Source organism: Chaetodon auriga, chromosome 20 (assembly GCF_051107435.1).
Source record: "Chaetodon auriga isolate fChaAug3 chromosome 20, fChaAug3.hap1, whole genome shotgun sequence".
NCBI lineage: Eukaryota > Metazoa > Chordata > Actinopteri > Chaetodontiformes > Chaetodontidae > Chaetodon > Chaetodon auriga.
Window position 1 is genome coordinate 17,957,236 of NC_135093.1, and position 14,370 is coordinate 17,971,605.

The 14,370-nt window shown below is 40.9% G+C and overlaps 2 protein-coding genes across 3 annotated transcripts in view; both read left to right on the top strand.

Moving 5' to 3' along the window:
• The first annotated feature begins 4,616 nt into the window (after nt 1-4,616).
• On the top strand, nt 4,617-7,508 carry LOC143339476 (PI-PLC X domain-containing protein 1-like). 2 transcript variants are annotated; one of them, XM_076760726.1, is made up of 7 exons: nt 4,617-4,695; nt 4,841-4,966; nt 5,596-5,720; nt 5,823-5,954; nt 6,452-6,619; nt 6,755-6,938; nt 7,143-7,508. In XM_076760726.1, exons 2-7 carry the CDS (start codon nt 4,849-4,851, stop codon nt 7,382-7,384), a joined length of 969 nt encoding a protein of 322 aa, XP_076616841.1. In that variant the 5' UTR covers nt 4,617-4,695; nt 4,841-4,848; the 3' UTR covers nt 7,385-7,508. The 2 variants fall into 2 exon arrangements, with proteins under 2 accessions (XP_076616841.1, XP_076616842.1); XM_076760727.1 differs by having other exon boundaries at nt 5,596-5,684.
• A 78-nt stretch (nt 7,509-7,586) lies between these two features.
• spata20 (spermatogenesis associated 20) overlaps nt 7,587-14,370 on the top strand; it is a 32,044-nt gene continuing 25,260 nt past the window's right edge. The window contains exons 1-11 of the mRNA XM_076760593.1: nt 7,587-7,889; nt 9,288-9,416; nt 9,499-9,563; nt 9,662-9,816; nt 9,899-10,042; nt 10,281-10,482; nt 10,562-10,692; nt 10,852-10,956; nt 11,402-11,476; nt 13,183-13,395; nt 13,646-13,838. Coding sequence (XP_076616708.1) covers nt 7,690-7,889; nt 9,288-9,416; nt 9,499-9,563; nt 9,662-9,816; nt 9,899-10,042; nt 10,281-10,482; nt 10,562-10,692; nt 10,852-10,956; nt 11,402-11,476; nt 13,183-13,395; nt 13,646-13,838 — 1,612 coding nt within the window. The 5' untranslated portion in view covers nt 7,587-7,689. The remainder of the gene's footprint in view (nt 7,890-9,287; nt 9,417-9,498; nt 9,564-9,661; nt 9,817-9,898; nt 10,043-10,280; nt 10,483-10,561; nt 10,693-10,851; nt 10,957-11,401; nt 11,477-13,182; nt 13,396-13,645; nt 13,839-14,370) is intronic.

Below are 14,370 nucleotides of genomic sequence, written 5' to 3' on the forward strand. Positions count from 1 at the left end.
TGACTGTATCTCTGCTGTGGTTTGAAGCTACAAAGTACTGAACTGCCAGACTTTAATTATTGCTTCTTTGGCAAAGCAAAATGTAATACTGGTTTGATGAGTTCATACAGTTTGCTAGCAGATGCTATTCAGGTCACATTAAAGGGCCTCTCATTTTGTGCATGAGGATGAATTTACTTGTCATATTGTATAATTTCATCTGTAGTTCTCAAGGAGTTTTGTAAAAAATAGCCAAAGATGATGCCAAAAGGGGTATCTTGGTTTGGTCTCGTAGACCATTGACATTTTGCAAAAAAAGCCTGTTTAAACAAACAATGTGGAGTTTCAAAGCTTGGGGCCCTTCATCAATCATGGAGAGTCACATGAAAGTCAATAATACCACTATCTTACAGTTGTAAGATCTTGTGTTTTGTCCAATTGACCCATGTGAAGAAGTTACTGACAGTTAGGATATCTTGGACTTCTTGTATTGAGTACAAGACTAAATAGTTGCTCCATGATGCAAATGTAGTTCCACGCCTACCATCAACACCATTCAAGTATTGAAACTGTTCTTCAAGTACCATTTATGTGCAAGTTGTTTTCCTTTGGAAGGCTTTTGAACACAATTTTGAATTAGTCAATCAAACAAACTTTTCTGTCCCTTCTGTGCTTCATTATGTAAGTATGAGTTTACTCAAAATAAATGTCTTGCATAATGTCCTTTGCTCCAAAATAAACCCATTTTGAATACACACACATGCAAACAAAATAATAGATGTACAAGTAATTTTTCTAACCCCAGTAATTATTTAAGACTAAAAGCCTGTTGACCATTTTCATTTCATTTCATTGTTCTGAGTAAAGAAAGAGAAAAGGAGAGTAATGAATGCAATATTTGTAAAAACTGCACACTGTTGCTTTAGGATAGTCATGGTCATGGTTTCACTTTTTTCTGCTTCTTTGTACATAATATTGTTCCTTACAATATTGCTTGTCTATAAATACAGTTATATGCTGATACAGTTTTGTAAAAGACTCTGTGGATGTTTTACTCTACAGAATAAAGATAAGGGATCAAATGGTCAGAGAGCGGGTGTAAGTTTCATTTCTTCACACATTTTATTTATTTTATTAAATGTATTTTATTATTTTGAATGATAACATCTATAGGAATATTACAGTAATTCATACTTCATTCATTAGACCATTACAAAAGAGCAAAAACATGATGATGTAGCAGCAAACAATGTTTTTGCTGAGACTTACTGTACATGATATGGTGACTGACGATAGTAAAGGTCAGTTTAAAATTAAATGAAAGAATAAAAGGAAATACAAAGTGAGATATTTGGCTTTAATGTATGTGGACAATCCACTGAAATTTTGATGATATGCAGCTCTAGTTTGTTTGTGTCATAACACAATATACATAACATACCCTAACATAACAATAAAATAAACATTAACCAAGATGAAACTCTAATAGTTAACAGTTTCCTGTGGACTACAGCTGTGAATCTATCTTGGATCTAATTTTGCCCAAGGGAACCTTTGCTACTTACTGGTTGGCACCTTCAACATAAACACATATATTTAACTATACTGTAGTTATGCAAGCTTTTTCCAAATGCTTGTGTTCCTTCTTTTAATCACATAATCGGCATTGTCTTGAGGTCAACAATTATTTTCTCCATCTTCACTGATCATTTAGATGTGCATTGCCATATTGTGTAATTGTAAAATGTCAGTCCTCCTGTTTAAAAAAGGATACATGCCTATTTATAGGCACTCAGGTTCTGGAGTCTACAGGTGAGTGTACTACTGGATAAACCTGCTGTGCTACTATAGCAGTTTTTCAGTTTGAATGGTTCTGTAATGTGATTGACCTTAATGACAAGAGGTTGATTATGCTCAACTGAAATTCACTGTCAGTGTTGACAACAGAGCTGAGACAATGACATGACCCTTTGTTGTGTGCTTCATCCAGGAAGTCAGCTGCTACACTCTAACACATCCCTGTAATTGTTCTGTTTTGGATTTTCCTGCTACCTAAATTTAATAAACTACTCTGAGATCCTCCCAGTGGGTGCCCTCCATCTACTGCAGCAGTCGAGCATACAGACAGATGTTAGATGACTAGACTAAGGTTTAGTAACCATTTGAAAGTCTTGCCTTCTTATTTCTCTTATTCTGCAGTATTTCAAACATTTTCAACAATTTGCACAGTTTTTTGGTGATCTTGACTGTGATTTTACTGTTTGGTTTAGGGATTTTGTTTTACTAATGTTGCTCATTGTTTTTATGTGTACAGCCCTTTGAGGCATGCTTTGTGATATTGGGCCATAATGTGTTGCTGGCAGAATAAGCATATATTTACAAAAATCAATGAAGCTGATGAGGTGAAAGATTTCCGAATTACCACATTCTGTTTTAATAACGTTTGCACAGTGTCCCAGGTTTTTGGAATCGGGCTTGTATCTTGTAAAGAAAAACAGACCTTGAACAGACAAGGTTAGAGATAAGGAAGGTTGGGGTTAGGGACACAGGTAGATTTGGAACCTCGCTCCATCAGACAATTTGTGATCCCTTTGGTGTTGACCCCAACAACTGCTCTGGTCCCATCACCTGGATTCAGTTCTCCAGTGAGCTGCACTGGCAGATCACAGTGGCCAGGTAAAGCTATGGACACAGCATCAATGGTCCTCCAAAATGTATCCACATCAAAGTGATATTGTAGGCAAAAGTATTTGCTGTCAATGGTCAAGGTTGTGGCTTGCAATGGTGGTTGCAAGGCTATTGTGGACAGAGGCACTCCTCTGATTGTTGGACGTCAGAGCAGCATCAGCAACATCAGCAGTGGGGTGGGAGCCAACAACCAAAGAGACGTAAGTGCATTAACCGACTTGACTAAGTAAAAAATTTAACTGGACAACCAAATTTGATCATGTTTCATCCATTTTCCCTTCAGTTTCTTCATCCTACCTCTGTTCTCAGCATGTTGTCAACTGCCAAATGTCTGACGTCACCTTCCACATGCATGGACAGAAATTCACCCTCCAAGCCTCTGCCTACATCTGTCAGCTCAGTGTTTGTTTCCCTGCCAGACTTTGTATTTTCTCATCTCACTATACTTCCTCTCCATCTGAAATTCTTCTCCAAAATCCTCCCACGGTCTCATTACTATGGTTGCTGTACTGGCTTTGGCAACAGAGGTTCGTGTCTTCATCAGACAGCACTATTCCATCCTCAGCAGAGCCCAGAATATGGTGGGTCTTGCCAAGGCTAGATAATAAAGCTGAATTCACATGGCCCAAGAGCCTTACAATACCTCTCAGTGTTGAACTGAGCAAGGATGTATTTTACTGCTTATGAGTTCAATTTGTCATTTGTAAGAGAAGTCAAACTTACATAGTCTCCGACAAAGTTCATTCTTGTCTTTTCAGGAAGTGTATGGCCAATATGCAACACACTAACCAAGGACAAAGGTGGACATATGATAAGAAGAGGTAATATACAGTATAGAGGAGTCCTACAAAGGTTGAGTAGGCAGTGTCCACCCCAGTCTTAAGTTGGGCTGGCATTCTCATTGTCCACTCCTGTAACTGTTAGCTGCAAGTGCCCCTGCAAATGCTGCATATGCTTCTCTCTAACCTCCTCCTCACTTATTAAAGTAAAGCCACCTTTGAGCCTAGATTATGTTGTTACACTTACATAGCTTTGCTTTAAGGTTCAATGAGTTTGCATTGCATAAAATATTAAACAATCCTCAATGCAAGAAAATTGTGTACACCCTTAATGGCTTGCAACTATTCATTTTACATTCCCCTTTCATACATGTAGTTATCACTAATGGTTGTAAGATACATCTCTTGGATGGGTTTTGTGTTTATAAAGTAGATCTGAGATTTTGAGTGTTAACATTTCTATCACTTTCTGTTTACTTTCAACAGATGATGAACAATTGAAGCAAATGTTCTCAATGTTAAAACATGGTGCCATAAGTACAATTGTGCTTTTATTATAGACCTGCCTCTCTTCTTCCATGTCTCTCTGAAACACTTGAGCATTCTGTCTTGGCTCAACTCTCTGCATATTACCGCCAGAACAACCTTCTTGACCCCTACGAGTCTGTTTTCAAAGCTTTGTCAATTATTTCTCTTATTGTTCCTAAATGTAGCAGTTCAGCATACTGTATTTGAAGAAGCTGATGTACTTGCATGATTAAAAGTGTCACCTAAATAGATGTGTGTGATAGAAAGAACTTTAAAAATCATTGTTATTTGATTATTTAAAATGTCAGTTAACCAAAACCTGGATTGATTTAGTGACTACGTCTTGCTTTTGGTCCACAACCTGGTCTGACTGACAGTCACAAACACATGCAGTTTCTTTTCTTGTATTTACTGGACCCACACTGATGGAATGAGGAACTTTCGCTATACCTTTATATCATCTTCATCGAACATGAGTGATTCTATTCTTAGGTTTCCTCATACAACTGGCTTCCTGACTACAAAAACCTGTATGACTACAGCACATACCTGTTTCTCTCGTACCTCAGTGCTGTTAACAAAACTTGAAAACTGCAGCCTCTGAGTGAACAGCATAAGACTGTTCATGCTCATGACTGTATCAGTTCTTTGTACATCTCTGCACTGTCAAACCTGACGTAAGAAAGAACCCAAAGGAAGGCTGACAATCCCCCCCAGCAGGGTAAGTGACGTTCCTCTAAACTTTTGACCTTCATGTCTGTGTTTTTTTTTTTGTTTTTTTTTTAATGGCAATCTATTCATTATTAGCTGCAGTCTACTGCATTGGGTAAAAAAAATTGAGGACTGACTTAAGTTGATTTGTGTAGAGTTTGCGATGGCAGTGTCTGCAGAAAAAGGCAGAAGGAGAAGAGAAGTCACAAGCTACTCTGACTGGATGTCGCAACTACCACCTGAGCTTCACAGCATTCCTCTCTTTCACCTGGCCATACCAGGTATGAAGCTGAGACCGTGTAACTGCTTCCACTGCTACTGCACTGACATAAAACACAGCACTTTGCTCAGCTGTTGATCAAGAACTTCAACATTAACACATCCACTATCATGTGAAGAACATGCATTCCCACAACATCTTTTAATTAGCTATATAAAAAAGGCCATTTTCAGCTTTGTGAAAGATTCTTATTTAGTTTAAGAGGTAAGAGATTTTTTTTATTGATAGTACACAGTAACAACTATCCTGTCAATTATTTGAACAAAACTAAAAGTTTAATCTACAGACATGCTAGCAGCTCTGTGAGGCACAGCTCACAATCACGACAGTAACATGCTAATCTTAAGAGGCTATAATGTTTACTGTCTTAGTTTAGTGTGTTAGCATGCTAACACTTGCTAATCAACACACAACACAAAGTATAGCTGAGGCTGATGGGAATGTCAGTTTGCAAGTGTTTAGTCACAAACCAAAGTATTGGACAAGTAAAAATGTTGACCCGATGTAGAGGTAAATGCTATAATGTAAAGACAAGATCACCAAAGTTTTTACAATTCATCTGGAAGGACAATCTGTTCAATGTGTGTGTGTGTGTGTGTGTGTGTGTGCGTGTGTTTTGGTAATTCCTAGGTAGCCACGACTCAATGAGTTATGACTTGGACATCAACTCCTCTATAGTAGAGCCTGATAGACTGAAAAGACTCAGCAAGATTTACTGCGTACGTAAAATAGTGCGCAAATGGGCGGTTACTCAGGTAAATGGTGATCAAAAAACCAGTCAATACTGAATGTGCCTGTACATTAATGAAATAGAGAGGGGAGTGTTTGTCTGACGGTTGTGGTGGCTTGTAATACAGGAGGACACCATCACAAAGCAACTGGATGCAGGAGTTCGCTACTTTGACCTCAGGATTGCTCGCAAGCCAGGTGACACCAACCCCACGAGGCTTTACTTTTATCATGGGCTGTGCACACGGACTGATGTGGAGGTAAGTATGCAAATATCATATATAACCATAAGATCACTGCCTCTTTTCATTAGTTGTACATCAATCAACATTTAATTGGAAATCGATCTTGTGGATCATTAGTCACCAATGGTATCAGGAATGACTGAATGAACTCATGACCTCAGTATTTCTAAAATCCTGGCTACAGCCATGAACATACTAAAGTTAGAACAGTCAGTAGAAGTACTGGTGTGTTACTTTGTGTATTGTGATTGAGAAATAGCCCAAATTACCAACTGAGACACAGATGGTAAAAATTAATTAGCTCTATACAGAAGGTCCACAGAATAACTATTTTTGATATCCGACCATGCATTGACTTTTTATTATGAGCAATAAAAAATCCAAATAATCCACTAAGAAGGTCTTTTTTTAAAAAAAAAAAGAAAAAGAAAAAAAAGAAAATACATACCAAAGAAAAAGAGATATTGAAAAAAGAGATGTATTAAGAACTGCTATTCTGCCATTATGTTCAGACTCTTCTCAAGGTCATAAATGACTGGGCGGTGAGGCACCCCAGGGAGATCCTCATCCTGGATTTATCCAACTTCAAAGGGTTTGACAAAAAGATTGAAGGACGCCTCCACAGCCATCTTATCAACTTCATCAAGACTTTGTTTGGTGCCAAGCTCTTCCTAAAATGGGTAAATTATGCTCTTTTTTTCCCCCATTATGATCAATAAGTCAGAGGTATTAAAGTAAGCTCTTATGACTTTCAAATAAACAGAACTTAAGCTTAGACAACTTCTGAAACATAATCTTTCCATATGTCACAACAGAACATCCCTACGCTGGAGAAGTGCTGGAACCAAGGCAAAAATGTCATTGTTTCATATGATTATCCACCAGCTCAGCAGGCTGGGTTATGGAGTAAAATAACTTATTTCTATGGACAAAGCATGGACCCCACAAGAGTTGAATCCAGACTTCGTCAGGCTTTGGAAAGACCAGGGTCTATTCACAGTAAGTCAATACAGGGTTTGGGCTGTGCTTTGGTGGCAAGGGCTGATAATGTCTCTTTTAGGCTACTGTAAATGTCTCCACTGTCCAAATACCATTTATTCAGTGACAACACGTACAGTGCAGATATTTATGTATAATCCCCTGAATGATGTTTTGTTCTGTGAAACAGTCGCTGAGCTTTAATTTGCCCTCTATGACCTGCAGGTTTCTCTGTATGTGGCTTGAACCTGACGCTGCCAGAGGATGTGAGGATCCTCAAGTACATCCTTCGCCTTTGTGACAACCTAGTCAATGTCATACAGAGGAGTCTGCCGAGGCTGCAGCAGTGGGTGAAAGAACAAGCTGGCAAAACACCCGTGAACATTATCGCCTCAGACTTGGTGACTCGTAATGGCTTCGTCTCAATGGTTGTCCAGCTCAATATTTCGAAACATGTGAAAGCATAGTGGAAACACGTCTCATTTTGTTCTGTCTCTCTCTCTCTTTTTTTTTTTTTTATAACTCCCTGTTTGCAATTTTTCCTCTCCAACAAATGAACTGTCTTTCTCTCTCACAGCCAATGATTTATTAAAAAAAGGAACCCTCATACTATCTTTGTTTGGAGTTTTCCCTGATTTTTTGGTGCGCCATCATGTGTCCATTTATGGTAGTGCACCCCATGAAGTTTTGGCTGGTGTATATCAACAAAGTAGCTAACGTTAGCTTGCTTAAGTAACTAACAAACGTTAAGCAACACACTTGGTGGATTAGGATGTTGAGACTAGCATGGCGTCAGTCGACGTCCAAGAATAGCCACGTAGACCGTGCACGCCTTTTAACTGCAGCTTTTTTGGGAGCGGACAGTCAATACCAATACTCAGGGGGTAACATTAGGTGCTTCAGACAAATTTCCCACCCACCAACAGACAAGTCGCCGCTCCAGCACCATCCCCAGCCGGCCTACTATCACAGGTAAAGCCACCACGGCTAATAGGTTGCTAACGCTAACGCTGCATGTGCGTCACTTTGACAAGTTTCGGCGAACGTGCCCAGCGTAAATTGAGCAAGAGAATTGATGGTGGCACGTCATATTTTGGTAGGTGTTAGTGTTGTTGCTGTACTGTGTGGACTTGATTCTGGACGAATAAAGGACTCAAGCGAAACTCCATAACAAAATTGTGCAAATAAAAATGTCCCTAACATAAATGTGGCCACGAGACATACCCCTGCGATTAAAGACATTTAGCAAAGGTCCAAATGTCTCTTATTTTCATCCGGTGTAGATATGTAAGGCACCAAGCAGCGTGTATGTCTAATAATTTGTCATCTTATCTAACTGTCCTTTTTCGTAACTCCCACACCAACCTCTGCTAACGGTAAAATCAAGCTAAGTGCCCTTGCGTTTCATGTAAATAATGAAATAGATGTGTGTCCAAATCTCGTAGTTATTTCGGCCGAACTTTAAGAAAATGTCTAATTTATCGGTAACTGTTTTCAGTCATGTTTCCCGAGAGAAAGAACCCTTACCTATAAACAAAGTTACAGTAAATTAGGGAATTTTCAAATGGAGGTCGACATGAGTGTACATGGGCTAACAGCTACAGGGCTTGACAGCAACGGCAGCTGCTGTCAGGAGCTGCGGACAAGGTTCTTCAGTATCAGCATTTCGCTTTAATAATATACATGCTGAAACAACTTCAGGCACACAATTGTCGTCAACTTAACAACTAGTGTATGACAGCACCAGGATGTACCAGTTTGACGGCAGACAGTTTGACTTGACCTCATATTAATAACACTGATAAGTGATGGGCGCATTCCAGTCAACTGTCACCAAATGTCAGTAACCAAACATGCTCAACCTTCAGCTGGAACATCTAAATGGCAATCAGCCCTTTGTTCCATTATTAATTGTACCTATAATGTCCCAGTTTTGACATGCCAAAATTTGCCATACAAAAGATCTGTCAAGTGATATAGCAGTGCGCAGATCCAGTGGACACACACATCCTTTCTCTGTGTTCAGATTTGCAGCAGTATTTCATTAAATGACAGGTGTGTTTAACATTAATGAAGCTTAATAATAAAACCATCAGGGGGTCCATATCTAATTAACATCGGGACTGTTGATGAAAAAATGATAATACCAGAGCAATGCAATAATACTCTTGTATATGGCTGTGAGTGTCATTCACAAAGAGAAGCCTGTGATTTTATTTTTATTTTTCCTTAATTTCATGCTCTGTGGGATATATGTGTTCGAACTAAAGGCACACACAATAAACCTTGATGAGATTTCTGGCTTTTGAAGACTTCTGCATCATTTCCAACAAACACTAACTAAAATTGTCAATGTGTTTGTGTGTCCAGTTCATCTGTCTTAATGAGCATGGCGTCAGGGGGTGAAGAGTCCTCATCCACCCCTCACAAACACACCAACAGGTTAGCCAAGGAGAGGTCACCCTACCTGCTACAACATGCACACAACCCCGTGGACTGGTGAGTGCCTCTTGACTACACATAGGCACACTTTACTGAAAGCTGGTATAGTGTCGTGTATAAACTGTCATGTTTGTTTCAGGTATCCATGGGGGCAGGAGGCTTTTGACAAAGCAAAGAATGAAGACAAACCAATCTTCTTATCAGGTCAGAATCTCCTCTCACGCCTTGCATTCACACGCTTAATGCATTTCATTTTAGGCCACGTCACTCTGAATTTCCTGAAATCTGTATCTCTCTGACAGTGGGATACTCAACATGCCATTGGTGCCATGTTATGGAGAGGGAATCTTTTGAAGATGAGGAAATTGGCAAAATCATGAGTGACAACTTTGTCTGCATCAAGTTGGACCGAGAAGAGAGACCTGATGTGGATAAAGTCTACATGACCTTTGTGCAGGTGTGTGCTAACGTTTGAGTAGTTTCACTCCAGCCTCTGATTGTTTTTCTCTCTCATCACTTTTGCTTACTAATGCCAACAGGCAACAAGTGGAGGTGGAGGGTGGCCCATGAGTGTGTGGCTGACCCCTGATCTTCGTCCTTTTATTGGAGGCACCTACTTCCCTCCCAGAGACCATGGAAGAAGACCTGGGCTCATTACGGTTCTCACCAGAATCATAGACCAGGTGGAGCAAGACGTTGCTTTTTTTCTCCATCTTTGAGTTTTGCATGTTATGCCTTATGCTTTTCCTTTACCTCCTGCATTTTACCCATTTAAACAGTGTATTTCATGCATATTTCATGTCCTTGGGGAAAATCTAAGTGCATGCATGCTAATGAGGCAAGATTTTAAGTTGACATGTTGCATATTCAGGTTTTCAGATTTTAATCATCTCTACATATGACAAATCTTCTAATCCTCAGTGGCAGAATAACCGTCCTGCTTTGGAGTCCAGCGGTGAGAGGATCCTTGAAGCTCTGAAGAAAGGCACGGCCGTCGCTGCAAACCCAGGAGAGAATCCTCCACTGGCCCCAGATGTTGCTAATCGCTGCTTCCAGCAGCTGGCGCATTCCTACGAGGAGGAGTATGGTGGCTTTAGAGACGCTCCCAAGTTCCCCACACCAGGTACACTCTGCAAGAACCACAGTGGACAAGCATTTGAAACGCTTCCTCTGACTTCCTCTCTATTTATCCTTCTCTGCAGTGAATCTGATGTTCCTCATGTCGTACTGGTGTGTGAATCGCTCCACCTCAGATGGGGTCGAGGCTCTTCAGATGGCCCTGCACACACTCCGCATGATGGCGCTCGGAGGCATCCACGACCACGTGGCGCAGGTTCATACACATGACAAAATAATTAATCATTGAATAAATACAGTCGTCATCAGATTAGGCAATATTGAATTACTTTGGTTATGCACAGACACACAAACACATAGATGTATGTCTCTGTAGTACTGTCTCTGTATCTGTCCATATGTCTCTCTTCTGCAGGGTTTTCACCGTTACTCTACAGATTCCTCCTGGCATGTTCCCCACTTTGAAAAGATGTTGTACGACCAGGCTCAGCTTGCTGTAGCCTACATAACTGCCTCACAGGTGTGTCTGTGTGTTCTTTTTTGTGACAGAGTGTGCCTTCATTATTCTGTCTCTCTCCATATCATCCATTCAGCAAAAATCAGATTGTTGCTAACCTGTTTCCACTGCACTGTTGAATTAAGATGCAGCAGTACGACGACCACAATCTGAATGCCACCGTTTTTAACTTTCTCATGACAGTATCTTGGGCTGGCCTGTTTTTCAGAGTGGACACAGACACAGACAAAAAAATAATTAGGACGTGCAGCATTCAGGCAAACTCAAATACAGGCAATGCACACATCTGTGCTTGTGCTTAATGAGGATATAGCAACTACGTCAGCATTTGCATCGAGTTCTCTAGTTAATACCATGCATATAAATCACATGGTGGTACCTTTAAGGTTATGTTATGGTTGAATCATGAGTCTAAGCTGGTGTGTGCTATGTGTTGCTATTTTTCCAGGTATCAGGTGAGAAGCTCTTTGCAGATGTGGCTAAGGACATACTGCTCTACGTCTCCAGAGACCTGAGTGACAAGGTGAATCATCTGCTGCCTTGTTAGGACTTCTGTGTGTGTAGGTGTGCATGTTTTTGCTTTACTGGTTGTATGGGGACCAGATGTCCTCACTGGGGCACCAAGGTGATGGCAAATATTCTCAAATAAGGGTTTTTTTTTGCTTTAAGGGAAAAGGAAAAAGGAAAGTTTGGATGAGGTCTAAGTTTGGGTTAAGATGTATGTTAAAAATTGTATTAATGGAGCATTTGGGAATGCATGTTGGCAAAAGAAAGTAATTAAAAGTAGAGGAATATAAACTGCAGTTTGATTTGTCACGCCTGTGAAAGCAAGAACATTAAATGGAGATAATAAGTGTGTGTGTCGGCCCGTGTGTGCGCTTGTGCGTATCTGTGTGTTGGTACATCCTCGAGGGCATGGGGTGGGACCCCGTTGACAAATCGCCTCTTAAACCCCTTGCTCTCCTCTGAGGGTCAACCCTTTTTTCCTTTTGATTAATGAGTAGACTGCAGCGAACAGGGCACACAATGAAAACCACAGTGGTTGTAATCATTATATTCCCCAAGATTTATTATGTAATTATACACTAATGAATTAATGCCACAAAGGTAATTTACTACAGACGGTATGTTTCTTTTGTTCTACAATGGCTGGGATCTTCCCTGAGGGAGATGGGCTCCTGAAGTTCTCATCATGACTGTAAAATACTGTTCACAGGGTTTACACAGGAACTGAGAGGGCGTGCATGATATTGCGTATCGTCATACTCTTTAAATCTGTTTATTGATTTCTGCCAAATTTGTTATTTCAGCACAAATGCCAGTCATTTGAGCTCTCTCTCTCTGTTCAGTTTGAAAGATTTACCATCTTCATAACTGTGGCGCGCAAGGTACGTTAGTAAAGTTTATTAAGAAAGGTGTTGTTTTGTTAGTTGGAGATGCCTTTCAGACTGGCGTAACTGGTGCAACTGGTGCAGTGTTGTCATCCCAAACCATTCAGTAGAGGACGTGCAGTTCGGTATGTGACTTCCTTGGTTTTACTCCAAGGTTTTGACGGCTCATGAGTTGTTGTTTATCAACTGTACCATGCTAGTTCGTTGAGCCCGGTTAGCCTGGTTAGTCCAGCTCATGTAGCGCTGCTGCCACCTGAATGCCAAACACAAATGAGAGACCAGAGCTGGCAGATCCTCCCATGACATTAAGATCCTCTGTGGGGGAGCATTACAGTGGATTTTAGTGGAAAAATGTGATGAGTGTCAAACTAAATGCTGATATTGTTTAGCTGAAGTCAGCTATGTCTATGGGTTAATGGTGCAAGATTTAAAGCATAAGCTCAAAGGCCTTCGTGTATGCGTTTTCCATCAAGCATCTTGGGCCACTGTGACACCTCCTTACCAATGGTTTCACCCTCAAATGTTCCCGTCAGTGGTTAACTTTTTCACCAACTTCCTGTATCCTGTATACAAAGTGAGTCTGTACATTCAGACTTTCTGTTCATCAGCTTTGTTTATTGTTTATTAGCATTATTTATTCAAAGATAAAGTCATTTATATTACAGGTATCAAATGTACCATGTGACTGCGCACAACATGTGCTGTGAAATCTGAAGGCTCCTGTATATTCTGTACATATGTGTCATGAGTCTGATATGTATTTCAAATCTGCTTTCCATTAAATAGCAGTTCTCCATCTCCTTCCCCCACCTCCATCCCTGTCCATTGTCTGAAACAGTCAGGGGGCTTCTACAGTGCAGAGGACGCAGACTCTGTCCCAGCATCGGGGGGATCAGAGAAGCGTGAAGGGGCGTTCTGCGTCTGGACAGCCGCAGAAGTTCGGGAACTGCTGCCAGATGTGGTGGAGGGTGCCACTGGGTCTGCCACGCAGGCAGACATCTTCATGCACCACTATGGGGTGAAGGAGCAAGGCAATGTTGCTCCGGAACAGGTCATTTTCATTTGTATCTAGCCACTGCAGCCCTTGCTTGGATTGCACAGTGGACTCAAATATGGTACTTATGTGGAGAAATCAGTCAAGAAGTCCTGAAAATAATCACGCTTTAATCACTTGTATTATTGTATTCTGACAGCAATTTAAGGTGTTAAATCTGCTCCATTACAGCATTAACATGACATCTGTTGCAGTCAGTGGGAGTTTCAGTGAACACCCTCTTATCCCCTGTACTGTGTGTTGCCAGGACCCCCACGGGGAGCTGCAGGGCCAGAATGTGCTGATCGTGCGTTATTCAGTGGAGTTAACGGCTGCTCACTTTGGCATCAGCGTTGAGAAGGTCAACGAGCTCCTGGCCTCCGCCAGAGCCAAAATGGCAGAAGTGAGGAAGAGTCGGCCGCGCCCACACCTGGACACCAAGATGTTGGCCTCCTGGAATGGTGAAGTCTAGACACACGTTAATGCTACAGCAAGAGAGCTGTCATGTTAACCTCATCTCGTTACTCATCATACTCATTACTCAGCACTGTGGAAGTTGATGGTCAGATTTAGACATACAAATATTCATATATTTATCATTAGCAGTATGAAAATGTGTGTAGATTATTGTGGAGACACTAGTTGTCACTTCCCATTAGTCTGATGCCAATTTGGACACCCCTAAACATTGTTTGTTGAGCACATTGTCTCAGATGTGATTAATTACAAGAACAAAAAAGCCCACCACACATACGCAAACACACTCATGGAACCAAACAGTTTGCTCCTCGGGCCAACATCTCAAGACAGGGTGTGTTAGTGAGGTAATGAGGCTCTGAGATCCTGAGAACTTTGCAATTAAACGCAAGACTCCCCTTCTCTTCTCTAATGAAGAAACCTCTCCATTAATCACCTGTCCCCCACTGCAACACTTTGAAGACCAGGCTGTGCACTCGCCAGGCTTTGATACACTACATGAAAGAGGAGTGGAGG